Source organism: Myxocyprinus asiaticus, chromosome 42 (genome assembly GCF_019703515.2).
Source record: "Myxocyprinus asiaticus isolate MX2 ecotype Aquarium Trade chromosome 42, UBuf_Myxa_2, whole genome shotgun sequence".
NCBI classification, from domain to species: domain Eukaryota; kingdom Metazoa; phylum Chordata; class Actinopteri; order Cypriniformes; family Catostomidae; genus Myxocyprinus; species Myxocyprinus asiaticus.
The window spans coordinates 24,120,444-24,144,734 of NC_059385.1; the positions used below are offsets into that span (position 1 = coordinate 24,120,444).

The 24,291-nt window shown below is 39.6% G+C and overlaps 2 protein-coding genes across 5 annotated transcripts in view; one reads left to right on the forward strand and one right to left on the reverse strand.

The window, feature by feature from the left end:
• The window catches only part of LOC127432784 (14-3-3 protein gamma-like), a 678,408-nt gene that overhangs the window by 77,263 nt on the left and 576,854 nt on the right, over positions 1-24,291 (forward strand). The window lies entirely within an intron of this gene.
• LOC127432735 (AP-4 complex accessory subunit RUSC2-like) lies at positions 2,616-14,112 on the reverse strand. Of its 2 annotated transcripts, XM_051684115.1 has the most exons (11): positions 12,204-14,112; positions 10,081-11,500; positions 8,747-9,212; positions 7,773-8,591; positions 7,546-7,668; positions 6,750-6,826; positions 6,330-6,504; positions 6,106-6,211; positions 5,982-6,028; positions 5,512-5,905; positions 2,616-5,423 (listed from the first exon to the last, which is right to left on the reverse strand). In XM_051684115.1, exons 2-11 carry the CDS (start codon positions 10,882-10,884, stop codon positions 5,270-5,272), a joined length of 3,165 nt encoding a protein of 1,054 aa, XP_051540075.1. In that variant the 5' UTR covers positions 10,885-11,500; positions 12,204-14,112; the 3' UTR covers positions 2,616-5,269. The 2 variants fall into 2 exon arrangements, with proteins under 2 accessions (XP_051540075.1, XP_051540077.1); XM_051684117.1 differs by lacking the exons at positions 2,616-5,423; positions 5,982-6,028 and having other exon boundaries at positions 5,653-5,905; positions 10,081-14,112.

A 24,291-nucleotide genomic window follows, 5' to 3' on the forward strand; every position in this document is an offset into this window, starting at 1 on the left:
TTGTATTTCATTTGGAAACCAAGGTCCTAGAGTCTGGAGGAAGGGTGGAGAAGCTCATAGCCCAAGTTGCTTGAAGTCCAGTGTTAAGTTTCCACAGTCTGTGATGATTTGGGGTGCAATGTCATCTGCTGGTGTTGGTCCATTGTGTTTTTTGAAAACCAAAGTCACTGCACCCGTTTACCAAGACATTTTGGAGCACTTCATGCTTCCTTCTGCTGACCAGCTTTTTAAAGATGCTGATTTCATTTTCCAGCAGGATTTGGCACCTGCCCACACTGCCAAAAGCACCAAAAGCTGGTTAAATGACCATGGTGTTGGTGTGCTTGACTGGCCAGCAAACTCACCAGACCTGAACCCCATAGAGAATCTATGGGGTATTGTCAAGAGGAAAATGAGAAACAAGAGACCAAAAAATGCAGATGAGCTGAAGGCCACTGTCAAAGAAACCTGGGCTTCCATACCACCTCAGCAGTGCCACAAACTGATCACCTCCATGCCACGCCGAATTGAGGCAGTAATTAAAGCAAAAGGAGCCCCTACCAAGTATTGAGTACATATACAGTAAATGAACATACTTTCCAGAAGGCCAACAATTCACTAAAAATGTTTTTTTTATTGGTCTTATGATGTATTCTAATTTTTTGAGATAGTGAATTGGTGGGTTTTTGTTAAATGTGAGCCAAAATCATCACAATTAAAAGAACCAAAGACTTAAACTACTTCAGTCTGTGTGCACTGAATTTATTTAATACACGAGTTTCACAATTTGAGTTGAATTACTGAAATAAATGAACTTTTCCACAACATTCTAATTTATTGAGATGCACCTGTATATATACAGTATATATATACAGTATATATATATATATATATATATATATATATATATATATATATATATATATATATATATATACACACTACCGTTCAAAAGTTTAGGGTCACTCACTCATTCTTTATTTTTTTTATTTTTTTCACATTTTAGAATAATAGAAAAGTCATGACAACTATGGAATAATAGAAATGAAAACATGGGAATTATATCGTGACTAAAAAAATCCAAAATAAATCAAAACTATGTTATATTTTAGTATCTTCAAAGTGGCCACACTTTGCCTAGATTTTGCAGAAATGTACTCTTGGCATTTTCTCAACCAACTTCATGAGGTATCACCCTGGGATGCTTTTTAAATAGTATTTAAGGAGTTCCCATCTATATGCTGGGCACTTAGTGGCTGCTTTTCCTAATTATTCGGTCCAAGAAAACGTTTTTTTTTTAAAGAGGACCTATTATGCAAAATTCACTTTTACATGGTGTTTGAACATAAATGTGAGTCGCCAGTGTGTGTACACAACCACCCTACAATGTTAAAAGTCCACCCACTCCTCTTTCTTATATTTCTATTAATCAAAAACAGTGTCTCAAAATGACTGGTTTTCATATCCACAACTGGTGACAGACTCCACCCTATTATCATAGATCCTCCCTTGAGTGATCGACACACAGTCCGCCATTTTTTTCCGCGCTGGAGCAGCTACAGTGAGAAGAATAATGTCTCAACTTCGTAAGCGTCATAAGTGTTCTGTTGTTGGCTGTAAAAGTGAACATAAGGGTCTTCATGTACTCCTGGCATCAGAGCCACTGAAGATGCAGTGGACAAGTTTTGTTTTTGAAGAAAATGTGCCCCAAAACATACCAAAATTTGTGTATGTTTGTACAAATCATTTTACACCGGACTGCTTTGTGAATGAGGGTCAATATAAAGCAGAATTTTCAAAAAATTTTACTCTCAAGCATGGATCAGTATCAACTCATGTTCCAGCTTTATATCCTGAAGATGTAAGTATCGCACTTTATATTTTGTGAATGTTTGCAAATCGCCTTTCCAAATGTGCTTGTTAGCTGATTCCACGTCTAATGCAGCTAAAGTTACCATTGTCTCTGATTGTATTCACGGAGACCAGAGCTATGTCGTCATAGCTTGTTTGCACATGATGTCATGTCACTGCGTTGCTGTGGCATGAAATTCAGATGGAGGGCAGGAAGTGATTTTCTACATAAGAAGCACCATCACAAAATGCCTATGTTTTGCATCGTTTACGGTTGCTCATACATATATGGCTGAACTCCGGTATTTACGGTGTCAGTCATATTGGTTCTGATTTGTTGTTGCTATAGTATCCGAAGCACGAGCTGTAAAGGCACAAACCTCTTCCAGAAAGGGGCGGGGAGCAGCAGCTCATTTGCATTTGATTCCACCCAAAAAGAGGCATTTACAACATGGTATAATAAATGATCCGTGGGGTAATTTTGAGACTTATATTGCATCTTGTAAAAAGGGGCATAATAGGTCTCCTTTAAATACAATTTTAGTTTTGTAATTAATTAATTTGTTGGCACAATTATTTTTGTCTACAAAACTAATTTCAAACATTTAAGCATACGCCTTCTGCTCAGAAGGTTTTTAAGATCATTAGAAACATTTCAGGCAAGTGACCCCAAACTTTTGAACGGTAGTGTAATATATATATATATATATATATATATATATATATATATATATATATATATATATATATATATATATACTGTATATATAAAAATCCATGGACACATTATGCATCAACTACCCAAAACCTATGTGATCACTGACAAGATAGCTTCTCATTTAAGCAAATGGACAGAACAGATTTTTCTTTTCAAAAGACATCAATCAAGTCAAGTCATTTTTATTCATATAGAACTTTTCACAACACACATCTTTTCAAAGCAGCTTTACAGAAAATAATGCATTAACAGAAATTGAAACTGTAATATTTATAAAGTCTTAGAGTCATCATTGTGTAGTTTGATTAAATATGACTGTAAATTGTGTATAAAAATAAATAATTAAATAATAATTATATTTAGAACCCCAGTGGGCAAGCCGAAGGTGACTGTGGCAAGGAACACAAAACTCCATAAGATGTTGGTTAATGGAGAAAAATAACCTTGGGAGAAACCAGGTCATTTCAGTGTGGTCTATCCTAAGTCCACGTTTCAGGCAGTGGCATATGAAGTATCACATGTTTTATGGTTGGAGTTGGCATCAGTTCATCCCCTGAAGTCCATCGTAATAGACTGAAGTGATGTCTGGCTGGCACAGGCTGCATTTAGTCATCATCATTCAGAGACTCACAGCAGTGGAGTCTGACACCAAGCAGGAACGGAGCTGGATCTGGCCGGCTCTGGTAACCTCGGAATATGAATCCAGATGTTGAGACAGGGAAACAAATAGAATAATATTAGCGTAGATGCCATTCAATTTTATGCAGAGTTATAGATCATGATAAATGTTTCTGGTTCCGGCAGACCTAACTAAAGCAGTCTAATTGTGAGTTGATGGATAAATTACGTGTATGCCTGGCTAAATAGATGAGTCTTTAGTCTAGACTTAAACTGAGTGAGTGTGTCTGTGTCCTGAACAGTGTTAGGGAGACTATTCCATAGTTTAGGAGCCAAATAGGAAAAGGATCTACCTCCTTTTGTGGATTTTGATATTCTAGGAACTATTAACAAGCCAGAAATTTGCGATCATAATGAACGTGATGGAATATAGCATGGTAGAATGTCACTTAAGTACTGCAGAGCTAGACCATTCAAAGCTTTATATGTAGATAACAATATTTTAAAATTAATACAAAATTTAACAGGTAGCCAATGTAATGATGATAAAATGGGGCTAGTATGATCATATTTCTTGGTTCTAGTCAGCACTCTGGCTGCTGCATTTTGAACCAATTTAAGTTTATTTACTGAACTTGCAGTACATCCTCCCAATAATACATTACAATAAACTAGTCTTGAGGTCATGAACGCATTAATTAGTTTTTCGGCATCAGCAACAGAGAGCATGTGTCGTAACTTAGTAATATTTCTGAGGTGTAAGAATGCTGTTCTACAAACACTGGAAATGTTATTTTCAAAGGACAGATCGGTATCAAATATAACACCTAATTTATTTGCTGTAGAAGACGGTGTAACAGTACATCTATTGAGAGTCAAATTATTTTTTAGCGGCTTATTTTTAGAGGTTTTTGGTCCAATAATTAGTACTTCTGTTTGTTGGAACTGAGTAGAAGGAAATTTCTGGACATCAAGTCTTTGATTTCATTTAAATACACTCTGCTAATTTGGAGAATTGTGAAATTTCGTCGGGTTTTGAAGAAATATAAAGTTGGGTATCGTCGGCATAACAGTGGAAACTTATTCCACGATTCCTGATAATATCTCCCAGGGGAAGCATATATAAGGAGAAAAACAGAGGCCCTAAAACTGATCCCTGTGGCATTCCATACAAGTCTATACATGTACACCAGTACAAACACAATACAAACTTTAATGAAAATTTATTTTCACAAGGATCTCATTAGGCACAACTTTAATATCAGGAAATAGGAAAACCACTGCCATTTAAAATCTTTCTCCCACAGTGACTCATAATCAAAAGCTCTTGTCCATGTGACTGTCACTAAACAGCAGGGATCAATACCACTACTTAACTAGTCCAGCTGCTGAAACAGTAGTAAAAACACAAATACTCTGCATGCATCTTTATGAAAAGAAAATATTTATATTTAATAGATTTAATCGTGCAAAAACGCAATAAATCCAGGAATACTAATTCACTTAGTACATAATAGGAAAAACAACAATTTGTTTGTCATGCCTCATCATTTATGCAGTCATGCAGCATAATACCAAAATAATGGACACAGACCAGATATGTACTTTTTATAAAGCCACAGAGTTCAACAACAGCAAAAACAAACTTTTTTTTTTTTTTTACATGGACAGCTAACCTGAGACATAGAGAAAGTGCAGGGATTGTTTGGAAAAGACATCTGGGGACCTCAGTTCCAGTTTTGTGCTTGAGTACTGGCAGAAAATATCCATCCTCATCAAATACTCTAGATACTATGCTTTGATTAAATATGATAAATTTAATCTAAAACCTTTATAATCACATCATGGCCTAAAGGTAGTAAATATTCAAATATATCTTAAAAAAAAACCCAATGTATAATGCAATTTCTCTTGATTAGGAAATAACTTCAAGGCACCATTCTATATAGCATTGAGGAAAAGATATGGTGCACTTTCAATGGATTGTACAGGGTGTATCAGTTCAGTAAGCAATTATACATTAATCTTAAAATATTATTCTGGTGCTTTTTTGTTATTATGGATTAATTGTGCTTCTATACTGTCTTTCTAAAATCAGAATCCTTACAGGCTTTTTAGATTTAGAATTTGTTCTTCATTTGCTGTGCTTTTGACATGGTTCCTACTCAGATGAAACTCTGGCCATTTCACTGTCCACACTGACTGTGCAAGCAGATCCACTTTTGATGCACCAAGCTTGAGCCATTCTGAGGGCCGCCTGCAAAAAGACAAATGTTCTGACTTGAAGACAAATGCTGTTAAAAAAGGGAAGTTATGAAAAGTTATGAATAATCATAGCTACTAACCTACTTCTCAGAGTTCCACTGAAGTTCTTTTGGGCCCTCTCTGACCCAACTGGGGTTCCAACTCCAGAGCCAAAGAGCCTGGCCCAACGCAGCTCACCTAAAGATTCGTCCTCCTGAGGCCTTGGTGAAGATCCAGGCACCTCATCATCCTCTTCCCTAAGTGTACTGTCAGAACAGCTGATTGCCATTCCACAATCTGAGGTGGGTGTCTGAGGTACTCTTTGGTTTTGCTTCTGCTTTCTTTGAAGGTGAGGTTCAGATGGCAGATGGAGATCAAAAGGCAGCAAGGAGAGTGGCTTCGTCAAGAGGAGCAGCTCCTGGAACAATGCCTTGTATGTTGGCCCCTGGGCCAGAGCCAAGAAACCCCATTGGTGATAGTGTTCCATCAAAACATCTTGGAAAGAAATGAGTATAGAATGGTGAGCAATCATGCATTCCAGTGCATTCTGTTTTCTCTGAAAATGACTTACCTACACAAGTGTATAAATGATGTATCCAAAATTCCAGAGCACGCAAGCTAAAGAGCAGTATGTTCATTAGATAATTGTATTGTTGTAACAGAACCTTTACAGATGTGTTGAGCATTTGACCTACTTTAGCAGATCCATGATGAAGACATTTAGCCTCATACTGTGACTTGATAATTGGGAACATTTCTTTACCACAGATACCAAGCTGTCAGGCATTCGGCTAGATGAACCTGAGGAGAATGATTTATGTTGCAACTGTTAAACTACAGTGTTCATAAGCTTTGGGACAGAATCAGAATAAAGACCACTAAATTGATTTTCCATTAAATCTGATTGGTTCCCAGAGACCTGGCTGAGCAGTTGCCTCTATGACATTCCATAGTTTGTTGCGACGCTGTCCAATGATCAGGTCCAATTTATAGGCTTTCAGACCATTGTAAAGAATGTTCTGGATTGCGGGGCAGAGCTGTTTGTGGACAAGTTGGCTGATACTGGTGCACAGTGAACTGTTCTCAAGTCTGATCTAAAAACAGATATGAAATGACAAAATATCATTGAGACTTCATATACATAGAAAATGACACCACACGTCTGAATGTCGAACTCTTCAGTATACAGAACAATTGCGCCCACCAGTGTAATTAGGACCCTTGGGTGATATTTGAAATTTCTGATATTTTCAGTGATACATTTATCCAAGATATTTTTCCTTAATTTCAATGTTACATAAAGAGGCAACAATGACTTTTTTTTGTCAGTTGGGATGACCTTTTCCTCTGGATCTTGTCTTGAACTGAAATGTGCTGTTATCTGATCCACTGCCAAACTCACAGCTTTCAACATACCTGGAGAAAAACATGAATGAAGGAAGGGGTGTGAGTGAAAATTAGAAGGGTAGAATTCATACAACATGTTATGCTTAGCAGCAGTGTTTCGGAACCCTCAGCATCCTAATAAAAAAATGACTTTGGTAAGGAATAAACACATGTACAAATATACACTCATTGTATGTATTACATTTTAAGTGCTGCTGTTGTGGGTCATTTCTAACCAAGGACAACTGTAAATGAGGACAAGTGAAACCTACTATAAAAAGGACAGTAGTATGCACATTTGTGCTCACTTAGAGACACACACAAACAGGCAGAGTGCTTTAACCAATCCAAGGCAGTGCTAGTTAAAAGTAGGTCACATTTTCTCCTTCAGGGAAGCAGAGGCAATGCTGCAGATATCCACTCTGTATCATTTTCTATAACCATAGATGAGGAGAGAGGATTTCTGCCCTATTTAATTAAATGACAGTCTGAGTGGACAGAATAGTACTTCTCTGTTTTTGGCATGTCTGTGCAGTACACACTACTGCAGAAATTTCATAAATGTCATAGCCATGTTCACATTTAGTATGTCGCCATGCAAATCTTGAGCACATTTCTATACTGAGTCACAATAGCAGAACATCACATTTTGGCAATTGAGTAGTAATAGTCATGTAAAAATGTTGGGGAAAAAAGGTGAAGGGTATAGTCACAAACAAATGTATGTATCTGAATACTTAGCATCTCACTTCTCTTGTGCAGAAAATCAAGTGAGATAACTTCTAAACGGGCTTCTGGAAAAAGGCAGAACTCCACAGGGGGTCTATCAGCCATGGTGAATGAGTCACCATGATGAAGTTCCCTCATTACACCTGCAGGGTTGAAGAAGTGCATATCAGATCAAACCATTGTCAAGATATACACGTCATTTAACTAAAATAGTGGAAACAATAACTTAAGATTCCTAGACACCCACAAGGTGACCTCCTTGGCCCAAAGATATGGTGGACATTGGTGTTGAGTTCTTCATTGGTGCAGACCTGTGAGGCTGCTTCAAAAGGCCACAGGGATCTTTGTCCAGTACAGGGTAAAGAGATGAGAGAGTTGATGCAAGCCAAGGAGGTGATGGAGGTAGTGGCAGGGGAGAAACCTTGATGAGAAGGGTATGAGGAATACTGAGGGTCCTTGGCCAACAGCTCCTCTCTGATTATTGGTGGAGTCTGAACAAGGGGCAGCTGCTCTGGAGGACATTTCTGTTCCTGGTTTGTGGAGGTCAATGACTGTGGAAAAGCTTGTTGTTTTCCAGTCCAGTTATGTTTTTGGGTTGGGTATGTGTGGTTTGAACAGGCCTTTGGACTCTCCTTTGTGTGCTCTGTGTTTTGAGGATTTCTTGCTGTCATTGGGCTCATATGTGGACTTCTGTTCAAGTCTAGGTTTTGTTGAATGAGCCCTAACATTGTGCTAGGTTGGGTACATTGGGGATGACTGAAGGGCAAAATAGGACTTGATGTGCAGGTGGAACAAGTGTCAGAGCTGGTGGCTGTCTCCAGGTGGGTGGCAGAGTAACTCCCAAAAGGTGAGGTTGGCATATGGTGTGAATGTCCTTTGCTTTTGCTAGTAGCATTGGATGGCCCAGTCTTGCTGTACTTGTGGCTAATGTACTGATTAAGAAGGGATCCAAGTGCCTTGCTCTGTTTTCCTGAGGGTGCTTGAAGTACAAAAGGTTGGATGGGGAGAGAGGTGGGCCTTTGTGCTTTTGTGTAGCGCACAACCTCCATCGATGAAGTGCAAGCACCTGTATAGACACAAAAACAAGTTTAGGAAAGTTTGTCAGAGAGGGTGTACTTGATAAAACTGTCTTTGTGGTTACCCTACAGAACCAAGAATGTTGCTATGGTTTCATAGAAGTTCAATGAATGCTAAATATTAGGGTTTGGATAGGGTTCTTACCCTCTGGATTGGATTGATTTCCACTGTCAGCACTCAGTGAATTTGCTGCCATGTTGTTTTTCTGTTTAGGGTTGAATGACATAGTGTTCTGGTCTGAAGCATCCTCTTTCTGGATGAAGTGTGAGCCCGTAGGACCCTCTGTGCTGTTTTTCATAGGTGATGAATCTCTATTTTCCTTCTCACATCGGGCAATTTCCGCAAATGAGGTGGCATGTTGCATGGATAGAGGTGAAGCAAAGTTTGTGTCTAAATGGCTTGGACAGCTGTTTTGTAGGGCTCTGTGCTTTGACAGGGTAGAGCCAATCCAGCTTTGAGACTGAGTCGTCGTGATGTCATTACAGCTGTCATGTTCTGAGATGCTTGTAGCAGATTGACGTGTTTTTGCATGTGCAATTCTCTCTTTTTTTCCCTTATATTGGTTCCTGGTGGCTCGTTTAGTGTTCTTCACCTCAATGTGCCCATTTCCCTGGAAAAGGTGGATGTCTGTTCAGTTGGACAAAACTTTCAAAATACTGAAACCATTTTCTGTTCAAAGGACCTTTTACCTTGAAAATATATCACCATCCAGTTTCAAATACATACTGACAAATATATCTCACTGTGAACGAATTATCAGTGCATGTTATTCTTAAGCAAAAAAAAAAGTCTATAAAAACATTTAATATTCTTTCGTCAAAATGTAAGAACTTGCCTTGCCTCTGAAACAACTTTACTTTTTTGGCTGACGTCACCAAGCCCTCAGCTTGACAAGTTCAAATGAAAGCAAAACCAATGTTTTGCTTGTGAACAGGGTTCTCGTAAACAAATCGAGCTGCACTTCCGGTTGTATCGTGTCAATTCTCATGTGAACATGCCAACACGCTTACGTCATGCGAGAGGCTGCATGTACTGGGTCCCCTCAAGGACGCGCATTTGAGAGTGACTGGAAGTTAACAATTATAGTGAAATAAACGTAAATATTGGTCTGTTTCTCACCCAAAGCGATCGTATCGCTTTAGAAGACATTAATTTAACCACTGGAGTCATATGGATTACTTTAACTATGAATGTCTGTGCCTTTTGGAGCTTTAAAGTGCTAATCACCATCCACTTGTGTTGTATGGATCTACAGAGGTGAGATAGTTTTCTAAAAATTTTCATGTGTGTTCATGGGTGAGTAAATGATGAGAAATTCTCATTTTTGGGTAAAGTATTCCTTTAAATATATCATATGGAAGTAAATAGGGTTGCAAATGCTTTTTCATGTTGACTTATCTTACAGATTGGTTCCTTAATCAAAACAGTACATCTAATAAATTTAAAGCTATGGTATGGTCATGACATAAATATTGTACCTGATGTATTCTTTGGTCAAACTTTGGCCCCTCCGTTTCCTCTCCCTCTGACTGTCTGAAGAGGAAATATTCTGAGTGTGGAGAACAGCTTTCCTGGCTATGAGTCTCAAAGAAACTGGTCAAAGAAGACCAAGCTGGGCTTGGTGAAGACTGAGATGATAGGTCACATGTAACAAGTTTATAATAATTCTGGGTGGAACCTGCCAGCCGTGCCTGACTCTGCAGACACATGGTGAGGTCAGAAATTTCTATTGAAAAGCCATCAGAATCAAGTGGATAGATGTTGCAGTTTGGATCATTGTTGTGAGGTGACCAGCTGGGCATAGGGTTGGAACCATCTTGTGACATTGTACTTGACTCATGAACTGGACAATCTAGGTTAAGTGGAGATGCAGGAACCACATTGTCGGTTTTGTTGTAGATGACACTGAAGTTAACCAATACTCCATCAGAGCTGTTACAAGATGAGTCTGTGATATATTCTATTGGGTTTTGACTGAAGGATTCGCAATCCAAGAGGTTTTCAGTTTGAGCCCACCAATTATCAGGGTCCTCAAGAGTATGCTTGCAATAGTCTTCATCACCCCAATCTTGCTCATTACAATCCATTAATATAGGGGTTTCTTTGCTATCCCTGCGATCTTGACAATCTGAATCTGTTGTACTCCCTTGTTCTTTATGTTCTTTGGCTTTGCTAAAAGGGTTCATGTCACAGCTTAAAATGTTCTGGCTGAACAAAGAACCACCAGTCTTGGATTCTGTGGCAAAAGGCTCTGAAAATTCAGTAGAATACCCTGTGGCCATATTTTGCACCACATTGAAATTACCTTGTAGTTATAGGGATGACCCCTCATGGTATTTGTGCAAGTTGTCTCCATCTGAATCTTCATCTTCCTCATCCTCATTCAGCTCTGATTCAGGGATGAAAAGGTTTTGCCATCTGGGAGTACCTCTGCGGTGCGACGGCTCTTTTCTTCCTTGAGGACTGGTTAATGAGGAGTTCTCTGAGAAACTAGAGAACAGTTGGAGAGTTGGGAATGACTCATATCCTTTGGAATTTCTGTTTGCAGTTTCCGTGGAACTTGACGTGCAGTTGTGGCTTATACTTCCATAGTCAAGTACTTCTCTGGGGACATCTCCCCTCTCAGGCAGAGATATACTGTGGGTGAGATTCAGAGTGCATGGCCATCTGGGTGCCTGTACAGAGTTATATAGGTGCCACCCAACAGACTGAACTTGGGGGACCTGGAACACAATCAGGGTCCCTCCTGACTTTGGAGAGACATCCATTTTCTAAGCAACAGCACATGAAAACATCAGTCCTTGTAAGTCAGGTTGGTTAAGTGACAAACAGATCCTAGAGTGTGCACGCAAAGCTCAGCAGAACCTCTTGTAACATCAGATATCTGCATTTCCATTACTGAAAGATAGGATAAAAAAAGGATAAAGAATTTGGTGGACTTACTATGATAGTGCCTTCATATAAATCATGACTCATACTTAACTGAATCTTAAATCAAATTTTCAGTACAAACCAACCCATCGATGACACATTTATCTTTGATCAAAATGGAAACTTCTTACTGACTTATGTTGTTCTTAAATAAATTTAATTATGACCTAATCCTACAACTTTCAGTATTTTTATCACTCTTCAGGAACATTTTGGTTGTTTTAAAGCCAAATTCTTAAGACATTTTTCAGTAATCTTGTCCTCAAAAGTTTAACTACACTTCAAGAATTACACTTCTTGCTTAAAGTATCAACCAGCAAAAAATTTTATATTTATGCATGAAATAAGAACCACTTTTTGCCAACAGGATAAGAAAAATAAAACTAATGCACGATATATTCTCTGAAAACAACTATCTTACACAGATATTATATTTCACAAGTATTTTCTCATTTTAAGATTTTTTTTTTGCAGTGTAGGATAGTAACAATTATTTAAAAGACACTGACGATTGTGTTTGTCATTTTAGTATGTACAAAAAATAATAAAACCTTTATACCTTTCTTCAAACTCCAACTCTTAAAAATAGAGCTCAGAATTCTGTGTTTAGTTACCAGTAAAAAAGGACCCTTCGGTCTGGCTGTTAGCACAGGCAACTACATCAACTCACCTAGCCGTGAAGCTCCATTAATCCAAGAGGCAGCACAGACACTTTCACTCTGTCTGCACAGTAACTGGGGCAAACATGCCGCATGACCACAACCTCATGCTCTGCATCCACTGAGCACAAACTTAAGCAAAGTAAAAGATAAATACAAATAAAAAGAAAGGAAATGGGTGAGGTTGCTCTATTAGTTCCACTTTAGTCACACTTCTTTCTGTTCAGCACTCCTCACGACTCATCTGTTCCTCTCATCTCCATCCTCCACCAGTACAGTGGTTCTGAGCCTCACACCATCCTATAGCAACAGCATCACAGAGTCCACTGAGCATGCTCAGTGCTTTGTTGTTGAGGGATCATATTTGAGGGGATTTTCCTCTGCTTTCACCTCATGGGGTGGGGGGGGGGGGTATTGAGAATCACTGATTCACACTAAGAAGAGGGCTTGGAAAAGGAAATAGAGATAGTACTCAGTGAGAAACTATTTTGAAAATTAAACAGATCCCTCACATGGAAAAGATTATGGAAGAAGCACAATATTTCAGAAAGCCTGTTATTAGAAAGCCTAAATATTCAAGGTGCTGTTGAGCATCAGCACTGGCTTTTAAAAATATCATTGTTTTTATTCAGTTTAATCCAAATAAGCAGAATGTATGTTGACCCTGTTTACACATGGTATTAAAATCTGTTCAGAGTTATCTGATCTCAAGGGGACTGCACTAAATTCAGGCGTAAACAACTCCTAAAAGTTTTGTGATTGGATTACTCAAACTCACATTCAGAGGCACTTGAAAACGCACGTGACCACATTGCTTTTGCAGTGCAAATGCACATCGTGATGAAAAAAGTGCATCTCACTGTTAAACTCTGAGAAATAAATTATTTCAGTAGCACACAGTTGTGTCTCTGCTAAGCCCCCAGTGTCCTCACATCCTAGTTATCAGTGTTATGTTACAAATACATAAAACAGCTGCCACAGTAATCGTTTTGTTTTTGTTTTCTTTTTGTTTTTTTGTTTGTTTCATCCACCCCAACATCATTCTAGTTGCAAGGCAACAGATTTTTGCCCTTGTTGGCATCTAGATGTAATCTTACAAACATCTGCTGTAGGCATTGCTAGGAAAGGTGGCTAAATCCCCTTATCTTGCTGCCTCTGTTTTTCTCTTCAACAACATGTAGAGACATACAGTGTATTCGTATCCATCAGTGTAAGCTTGCACATGATAAACAACAACAAGCTCATCAGATTATTTGTAAAATGCCTTTGCTGTTAATCTACTGACCTAAATCAGTGACTAGTATTGAAGCTAACTGCCTCAAATACAATATATTGGTATGTCATTGTTTCTTATTAACTATAAACAAAAGAAGATATAATAAACTGATGCATCTGTGCATCAATACATGTGAACAACATGTTAATTATGTTCATTTCTCTGCTGTCCATGGAACAGACCAACATGTTAAAAATCTGTTCCATGGACAGCAGAGAAAATCAATGCTAAATGCAAATTAGAAAATGCAACTAACCATATAATTGTGCATTGTTAGGTTAATAAATAAATAAATAAATAGTCCTTTAAATTTTAAAAGGGAGAAAACACTTCCTATATCTTTTGTTGTTGACAACAAAGGCAGTGCAAACAAACTCACAAATACATCTGTCACTTGGTAGAAACTATCTAAATTAGACACATGCTAACATGCACAAGTTACTTGACATCACCTTGTTTTCGCAACACGAAGTAAAATAAATTGACCCACACTAAATTAAATTATTGGCTTAAACCACTGAAATTCAATTTGGTATGTAAACATAACTATGTTCGTACTGCATTGGGTCACCACTTGATTTCCAGTGTAAAATCTGGGTCCTGAAGCAAAATCAGTTGAGAACTACTGCACTAAACTACTGTCAAATATACAGGTGCATCTCAATAAATTAGAATGTCATGGAAAAGTTCATTTATTTCAGTAATTCAGCTCAAATTGTGAAACTCGTGTATTAAATAAATTCAATGCACACAGACTGAAGTAGTTTAAGTCTTTGGTTCTTTTAATTGTGATGATTTTGGCTCACATTTAACAAAAACCCACCAATTCACTATCTCAAAAAATTCGAATATGGTGACATGCCAATCAGCTAATCAACTCAAAACACCTGCAAAGGTTTCCTGAGCCTTCAAAATGGTCTCTCAGTTTGGTTCACTAGGCTACACAATCATGGGGAAGACTGCTGATCTGACAGTTGTCCAGAAGACAATCATTGACACCCTTCACAAGGAGGGTAAGCCACAAACATTCATTGCCAAAGAAGCTGGCTGTTCACAGAGTGCTGTATCCAAGCATGTTAACAGAAAGTTGAGTGGAAGGAAAAAGTGTGGAAGAAAAAGATGCACAACCAACCGAGAGAACCGCAGCCTTATGATTGTCCAGCAAAATCAATTCAAGAATTTGGGTGAACTTCACAAGGAATGGACTGAGGCTGGGGTCAAGGCATCAAGAGCCACCACACACAGACATGTCAAGGAATTTGGCTACAGTTATCGTATTCCTCTTGTTAAGCCACTCCTGAACCACAGACAACGTCAGAGGCGTCTTACCTGGTCTAAGGAGAAGAAGAACTGGACTGTTGCCCAGTGTTCCAAAGTCCTCTTTTCAGATGAGAGCAAGTTTTGTATTTCATTTGGAAACCAAGGTCCTAGAGTCTGGAGGAAGGGTGGAGAAGCTCATAGCCCAAGTTGCTTGAAGTCCAGTGTTAAGTTTCCACAGTCTGTGATGATTTGGGGTGCAATGTCATCTGCTGGTGTTGGTCCATTGTGTTTTTTGAAAACCAAAGTCACTGCACCCGTTTACCAAGAAATTTTGGAGCACTTCAGGCTTCCTTCTGCTGACCAGCTTTTTAAAGATGCTGATTTCATTTTCCAGCAGGATTTGGCACCTGCCCACACTGCCAAAAGCACCAAAAGTTGGTTAAATGACCATGGTGTTGGTGTGCTTGACTGGCCAGCAAACTCACCAGACCTGAACCCCATAGAGAATCTATGGGGTATTGTCAAGAGGAAAATGAGAAACAAGAGACCAAAAAATGCAGATGAGCTGAAGGCCACTGTCAAAGAAACCTGGGCTTCCATACCACCTCAGCAGTGCCACAAACTGATCACCTCCATGCCACGCTGAATTGAGGCAGTAATTAAAGCAAAAGGAGCCCCTACCAAGTATTGAGTACATATACAGTAAATGAACATACTTTCCAGAAGGCCAACAATTCACTAAAAATGTTTTTTTTATTGGTCTTATGATGTATTCTAATTTTTTGAGATAGTGAATTGGTGGGTTTTTGTTAAATGTGAGCCAAAATCATCACAATTAAAAGAACCAAAGACTTAAACTACTTCAGTCTGTGTGCATTGAATTTATTTAATACACGAGTTTCATAATTTGAGTTGAATTACTGAAATAAATGAACTTTTCCACGACATTCTAATTTATTGAGATGCACCTGTATTTTATTTTTTACATGAATGATAATGAACTGGACAGTGAATAGAATTGTCTGCACATAATGCTTTTTAATGATTGATGAAGGTATTCCAGGGTCAAATCCAGAGCTACATTAGGACACCGCACGTTACTTTATGTACATTTAGATTTCCTCTGCACTCAAGCAAAACTCATTGACAAATCGGAATACTTTAAGAGGCACAGTTGAGTCCAAGACATCACAGCATCATTATGCAGCCTCATCTTTCTTCCACTGGAAGTCTTGGGAGTAGTTTTGTTTTGATATTGACAAAGGAAATGATGTCTGAAAATTAACTGGCGAACTGGCTCAATCATCTCGATGTTCGTCAGTCCTTGAGCATACTGCCAAGGATGCTCAAAACTCTGAGGGCTGAGAAGTGTCCAAATATTTATATAGAATGCAATGAATACATTATTATTCATAGATGGTTTTCTGTATGGTTACAATGTAATTAAATTTGGTTATATCTGTTATGACCATGAAAAAGTGTTGAGAAGTGCTATTGTGCATGGGAATAAAACTGTTTTCCTTCAAAGAAAATACAATTATTTTATGCTTGTCATCAGTTTATTGTTAGAGTAGCCCTTGATGATTATCCCCAAGACTGATGAGTTTGAATAAATCTGTTAAGGTGGCTCATCCCACAAATGCAGTACTCAATGCAATTACTGAATTGTTAGGAATAGTATTAAGATCTGACATTTGGCAAATCAAAGATTTTAATGAATACAATAAATACAAAAAGAGGTCTCAATATGTTAATAAACATTAATTCAATAACATTAATCAAGGCACATTTGCAACTTTTTATAAAACATGACATATCAGAATAAGGTGGATTCACAGCACATCAACATTGACGACCATTTCCAATGTTCATATAAAACAAAACATAAGAGAAATAATTGCTAATTAATTCACATAAATTGTCTTAAATGAATCAACATGAAATATGCTTGTGTAGATCTCACGTCACCTTTTTGTTGGCACAGTGTGTGTAAAGATGAACAGTAAGTTTTGCAAACTATTAAATATTTTAAAATCAATATGTCCTCTGCTCTTACTATATGGAGAACAGCATGGATGTTTTTTTTATTATTGTTGTGTGTCTGAGTATGCCTACATGTGTGTGTTTTAAATAGTCAACCTCAGTATCATTACAGTCATGAACCATGGTTTGCTACTTGCTGGTCTGTTGTAGGGGGAAATTCTCATATTAGAGAGCATTTGACTGGACAAAAATCTACATAGTTTAGCATGTCTCATCAATATTTTGATCTGTTTGCCTGGAAGAGACTGTAAATTTTATATCTGCTAAGAAGGAATTTTGTCAATGTTTAAGAACACACTAGTAGATAACCTATGGAAGCAAAAATACATGGAATAAAGGCAACAAAAATTGTGATTTCATGGAGACATTAAGATTACCATAGTCTACACAAACAGAAAGTTCATGGCTTCACCAATGCTAAAGGTGAAATCAAGCTCAATGGCAAGTCATCATCAGTGAACGTGCTAAATTAACTCCTCAGAATATGGACCTTTAGGAGCTCTGGGGCTCCTCAGAGATGGTTCGATACATCTGGGGTGTGCTGTCAGCCACCGGTGTCTCAGTGTGGGGGAAAAGAGTGGATCTGGTCTTAATTGGTATACGCAGGAAGTGTCCAGATGTGACCGGGTCTCCATAACCTTGAGCATGAGAGAAGGCATAACCAGATCGACGTGTGCTGACTCGTCGCTTTGGGAATCGACGAGAAGGAGCTGGAGGCACAGCTTTGGCCTGTCTGACCTTATGCCGTACCTGAAGAGAGGAAGATGAAGAAAATAAAAAGATAAGTGGAGAGGAATGGGGGAAATTCAGAAAGAATGAATTGCCCCTGCCGATAGTGTTGTTTTAGCACCAGATTCACTAAGGATTTATGCAGATTAGGATGGCAATTTGCATGCCACATTTTCCCATCTTGCAGGCCGGTTCTGAGTGCTAGGCTGCGAAGAATGTGGATAGATGTTGCAGAATAATTTTCTGGGACTGTATAGCAAGGACGTAACCATGTCTTGAAAACTGGGGGGGACCAAACCATTTTGGCGGTGGGGGGTCATGTGTGTTGAGGTCACAAATATAATTGTCCTCTTTGGTCCTTTAAAATTTGTCTGTTTTAGTCATCTTATTTTGTGTGTGCTGTCTCAAAGAAAAGACTAATATAATTTGAATTTCTTTTCATCCCTGATGTATCTGTAAAATGACATGACTGTGTCAGCTGGCTAGCAAAAAGAAAATACACAAAATTATTTACTGCCATCAAGTTGTCCCTCGTGTTTTTTCTCCAGTAGAACCTTAACAAAATCTTTTTTCCAGAACCCTAACGCTGCTATTTTCCATACAAAAACAGTTCATTTTGACCACTGCTGTCAAGGTCCAAAGAGAAAAAAAAATCATTATTAATATACCATAAAAGTAGTCCATACAACACAAAGCTGGTTGAAGGCCCCAGAAAGCTTGGAATATAATGCACGAGTCATATGGACTACTGTGATGATGTCTTTATACTGAACCTTTAATAACAATTTATAGAATTTGTGCTTTATGAAGCTTGACAGCTCCTGCTCACTAGAAACTGTTATTCTATGGAAATATCTATTTTTATGTTCCAAGATAAAGTAACAGCATGTGGGTTTTGAACAACATAAGGGTGAGTAAAAGTACATTTCCATTTTTAGGTGAACTACTTTAACTGGTGGCTCATCCTCAAAATAAAAATGGTCTCTTTTAAAAGAAGACTCTTAGGAGATGCTTTACAAAATTCAGAATTAATTTAGAAAATCTAAAATTGATTTTAAATTATTACCTAATAATATTTGCATAAAAAATATATGACACTGTCCTCACCACAACCTAAAAACTCAACTCAGGTCTTACCATGTTCTAGTTCTAATCTGAGGGTGAAAATGCTCTACTTTGTGTTATAGATCATTTTCTAAGACAATATCAAGTGAATTTTCTAAAAAGCTACTTCAGAAGATTAATAGATACCACACATTCATTCAATTCCTTTACAATATACACACATTCGCTCTTTGTCTTAAGCATGATATGCTGAAAACAGCTCCGTTTATGTTTTCACATTCACAATTATTAATGACATAGGAATCACATACTGTACGTGATATATGTTTAATTCAAAACAGCAAATTTTGCCAAATGGTGAATAGTTTGCACCATTGGAAATTACTGTCGGTCTGTACTTTTCAATCATAATATAGTGGGCAAATATTGCATGTGTAGTTATTGTGATGAGGAGGAGGGTGTGGCCGGGCCGTGAGGGCGCTGAATCAGCTGATCAGCGGAAGAGCGAGATAAAGTGGAGCCGGAGATGCCAGTTCGAGAGAGAGAGAGAGACGCATGTGGCCGCGCTGCATGTGTGTCCTTGTGTTTTATGTTGTTCTAAGTTGAGTTTTACATTAAACCTTTATGTTGACTGTTCAGCCGGTTCCCTCCTTGCTCAACATTTACCTGTTAAAGTTATTGTGACAAGGAGAGAGGCAGAGAGCCACACGCAGCTGCTGTGTGTGTATTTGTGTTTGTGTCTCTTTGTTTAAATTAAATATTACTTTGACTGTTCAGCCGGTTCCCGCCTCCTTGCCCATTATAACCGTGTTACGTTGGTGCCGAAGCCCAGGAAGGAGGAGGGATGCGCTGTCATGGAGTCCTTGCCACTGCCGTTCACCCAAAGGAGCAGCCGCGGCCGTCCGCCAGGGGATGGAGGAGTCACTGCCGGCCGCCTGGATGCGGAGGAATGGCCACCATCTACGAGGGGAGGGGGGCTCGCTGCTGGCCGCCTGGAGTGGTGGAGCTGCTGCCAGGGGCGGAGGGGCTCGCTACCGGCCGCCAGAACACGGAGGGGCGTTATATCCGCCAGGGGTCAGAGGACTCGCTCCGGTCCGCGTGGCTGTCATCCGCCAGAGGGTAGAGGAGTGGTCGAAGACCCCATGACAATGCATCCCTCCTCCTTCCCGGGTTTCGGCACCAATGTAACACGGTTACAGTCGGGCAAGGAGGAGGTAGGAACCGGACAAACCATCAAAATTATGTTTAATTAAAATGTAAAAAGACACAAAGAAATACACACGCGGCAGCTGCGTGCGGCTCTCTCTCTCCCCAAATGCCGCATCCGGCTCAGCCTTATCCCTCTCCTCGGCTGATTAGCCCAATTGGGGGCCGGCCGTGCAGACACACGGCCCGGCCCCGCCCTCCTCCTCGTCACAGTTATATACTGACATCTTACATGACACTAACACTGATTGCATGTGTGCTGTGTGCCGCTGGAATAATCCACGAGGTTCCCGCACAGCTTCTTAAATTTGAGTACCGCCTTCATTGATTTGATTGGCATTGACGAGCATGTTAAACTACTGTGCACGCTAAAAATGTTACTTTTTTAAACCATTATGTTATTCCTGCAACAACTTAATGATAATTAAAAAGCAGCACATAATGGACTGCAGCGGAACAGCAACAAGGATATCAATTATTGTGGGGGATAGTCTGGCCATATCTGATTATTGTGTGGGGGGGGGGGCTTGTCCCTCTCCATGTATATTGTGGTTATAGCCCTGCTGTATAGCATCCAGACACCTGAAACGGCTCTTTAAAATGTCACAAGTGCACTAGACTGCTCCATTCGTATATGCTGTTTTAACACTTGACACATCATTTGATGAATTATTGCTGCCATGATCAATAGAAAATGTACACAAACATCCCTTTTAAATAAATGTCTGTTTACAGCCTACTATCCATGGGGATGCTAGTAATCCAAAGTAATTTGTGCCAGACCAACAGCGCTGAACTTCTGTGAATCAAGCTCAATCTATAAGAAGCCTCATTTACATAGAAATGATGTGTGTTGCACTGAAAAGAGTTACAATTGCTTCATGAAAATATGCTTTGTGTAGTACTAAACCTGTGAAGATAGTGGCTGGTTAAAGTGGCAATGTTCATGAAGCCAATCACCCTTTCCACACTCTCTGTTTGTGGCACTGATAGAGTTACCTTGTCCCACAGGTACTCAAATCTGGAACAAAGATTATTGCAGTGTGAAAGTCAATGGATTTTTCGGTTGCGGGTTGGTGCTGTTTTGACGGCAGGAGTAGGAGTGGCAATGGATCTTGGACTTTGAACCTAATTTTTTCTTTTTTTGCAACTTTTATGGCCTGGTGTGCGGATTCTTTTTTGCCTTCCTAGGTTTTAGAAATGACTCTAAGTGGAGTGACCAATTCTGTTAATCAGCCAAACAGGCACAGTTTTAGGCTGATGCAGATCATCTCAAAATGGCCGAATATCACATGATTTATTGGCCTGGCCCATATTTTGCCTAACTGTACAGCTAATCTGTACAACCAAATTCATGTGATATAATTTCAAAGACTTTCTGATTTCCTTCTCACCTGAGCAGAAAGGCCACAGAAGAAGCCGTACCAGAAATAGACAAAGGTGAAGGTGAAGTTCTTGTAGAAGAAGTAGCGCAGGAACTTACACATGCACAGATAGGACCAGCGACCGTGAACCAGCAGGAGGCGCTGGAGGGAACGGAACTGGGCGAAAGAGAAGTCACTGGAGAGAACTGCCTGCACGCCCTCCTGCCCATTAATGTCAACACCGATATGGGCAGCTACCGAGTAAGAATGAGGGGTGTAAAGTATGTTAGCAAGCATAACTTTACTTAAGGCACAGTTCTACAGCATTTTAAAGTATCATGAATAATGTACAAACCCTAACCCCTAACCCTGACGCAGTGTTCCACGAGTACATGGATGATGTTCTTCAAATGAAAAAACTAAGTGTGGAATGATGGACACTTCATGCACTGAACACTTGCAGGTTTCCCTATGTAGTGGAAGAAGCAGTTCTCAGGTTGTGATGCTGGCCTGACAGAAAATTGTCAAGATGGCAGACGTGGCAACAACCAAAACTTCTGTGAAGACTAAACCTCACAAATGTGAGTTGAATGCTTTACCATCACCCCATGCAGTGTAAATTTCACAATTTATTTTTCTCAAAACTCAAGTTGGATAACATGCTTAAACTAGTGGCTAGGGATGCGAAATTCTTTGCTATCAATACGGGACACAATGTCTTCAATACAGAACATTTCACCACCTGCTAAAATATGGAACGTCGCAATTTCTGCCAAAATATGGGATGTCCTAACTAATACAGGACAGTTGGCAACCCTAGTGGCAACACATTACATGCATTGTATATTACATGCATTATATGTGTTGAGGTAGTATGAGGAAGGGGAAAAGGGGTGGGGAGGAATTATTTCCTCTGACCCACTCTGTCCTTATCCGGGGGTTTCTGGAGAGGAATTGAATGGGGGAGCGAAACCATGCAAAGCTTGGCGTTGGAGGGGTGGCTGACGCAGTCTCGTGGCTTACCTCTCATGTCACTCTCCTACTTAATTGGTTGGAGGATTGGTCTAAGGATAGGTACTGCACGGGTGGTAGGCAGAGATTGATAGCTTGATTTTGTTTTGTTTTTTTGCAGAGAAGAGGCCTTGGACATAGGGTAGGCCTGCACATGGGGGGGGGGGGGGGGGGTGGTGTATTGATCCCTGGTTGCATGGTATATCTAGATGGGAAAGGAGGAACGTCTTGTTGGGAGAGCAAGAATGAGAGGCAATCGAGAGGATGCGGTGTCCAGCTGCTGGGGGGTGGCAGGGAGATGTCCCTGACCGCTGCCCCACCACCAGGAGATGTTCTGGGATTAATGGGGCGAAACATCCATGATAGATGGCTCTAAGCTGATAACCCCGTAGCTGGACGACTGAAGGCACTGGCAGAGGTGCGGCAGGCAGTAATGCCCAGCAGATTTGGACATCTTCCTGTATATCTGATCATTTGAAACCTAATTTTTTCTCAGAAATTATCAAAAAACTGTTAGGGGCAACTCACTCCAAACACATTTTTGCCTCTGCGCCATTTGAGGAGAGGTGCACGGACATATCTTAACTCGACAAGCCCTGAGGGGAAAAACACACAGTGCGCACACACACAGATACCCATTACCGGGGCAAAGTCACTTTGAATCAAATAATAAATCAAATCTTTTAAATTCGCTGCCCGGCATCAGCATAATCACGGAAGTGAACTCCGTTTTATTTACATTTAACATGGGAATTGAATAATGGATTTGTATCCGTATCTGTATGGATACACACTGATGTGGCCAAGTGTAAATGGAATGTGCTTGTTCAATCATATAGCAATCCGATCAGTAAAAACGCATGAAGTGACAAAGTGTAAATACCCCCTAGATGGCCACATGCATAGTGTTAGTACACAGTTCATCATCGGAAACACAGTGATAATCCTACTCTTTCAGATACTTCCTTTTGTCTTTCACAAATGTACCACTCTTCCGTGACACTCATCTTACTCATACCATCTAAACACTCACTCTTGATCATGCTGACGTCATTGGCTCCATCTCCAATGGCCAACGTCATGCCTTTCTTGTACTTCTTAACGAGTTCCAACACTTGAGCTTTCTGGAGTGGAGTGACCCAACAACAGATGACTGTCTGGCACATACACACCATCCCCAAGAGCTCCAATTGCATGTCCTTCTGTAGAGCAATTGCCTAGCCAGAGAAACAAGCAATAAAAACAGTTTTGTCTACTAATCAACAATCCTATATTATTTCAGAACAAGATTAGGAGTGGATGATCTTTTTGGTTAGAAAACCAAGATTAGATCTCACTTACCAGACTGTGACCATTAATGACCATTCCATACTGTCCATCGACCTCCTCATCCTCAACCACCTGACTTTTTACCCAAAATCTTCACAATGGCCGGCTCATCTCCTGACCCTGGTGACATCTTTCTCCTGGCATTCCTGAATGTTACCACAGAGTAAAGGCCTCTTAATACCACATGAATAATCGATTTAAATGGTTTAAAAATGGCATTCTGAGGGAGAGATGGCACTCACACAAGCTCCTCTCGCACTTCCACTGCTGTGTTAGTGGCCACTATGAAGATTTCTTTCATCTCCTCTCTGAGCATATTGCAGGAATAACCAATGTTCTCAGCAGTCTCTGTGGGACATTGTAATGGTTACATGAACAAAATGCTGGAAAGTAAAGTGAACATGAGGTTTGATTGAACAATTTCGCTTGCAAATTACCTTTTGTCCTTTTTTAACCCCTTCTTTCTACTTATGTCATGCCTGGTTAGGACATTGTAGGTGACTGAATGAAAAATCTTACCCTGTTTGTTTCCAGTCAACACCCAGATTTTTATGTCAAATTTGGCAAGTTGCTCTGTGGTGTGTGGCACTCCATCTTGAAGTTTATCCTCTAATGCATAAACACCAAGGTGCTGTAGAAATAAACACAGAGGAGAACAAACACTGTGAAAGACATTATTACTTTTATGGGCCTGCTATAATATAATATGTTGTGTGATGGTGACTTCACCATCAAGTCCTTCTCAATCTTTTCATAAATGGCATCCAATTTTGCCTCACGGTCATCCAGTGCAGTGCAGGCCTCATGGTGGCACAT

Coding starts and splice junctions, on each gene's coding strand:
- LOC127432735 (XM_051684115.1), bottom strand. CDS start 10,884: ATGGCCACAGGGTATTCTACTGAATTTTCAGAGCCTTTTGCCACAGAA. Junction 9,213..10,080: donor TTGACCAAAGAATACATCAG/GTACAATATTTA, acceptor CACCTTTTCCAG/GGAAATGGGCACATTGAGGT. Junction 6,212..6,329: donor AGAGGCAACTGCTCAGCCAG/GTCTCTGGGAAC, acceptor CATTCTCCTCAG/GTTCATCTAGCCGAATGCCT.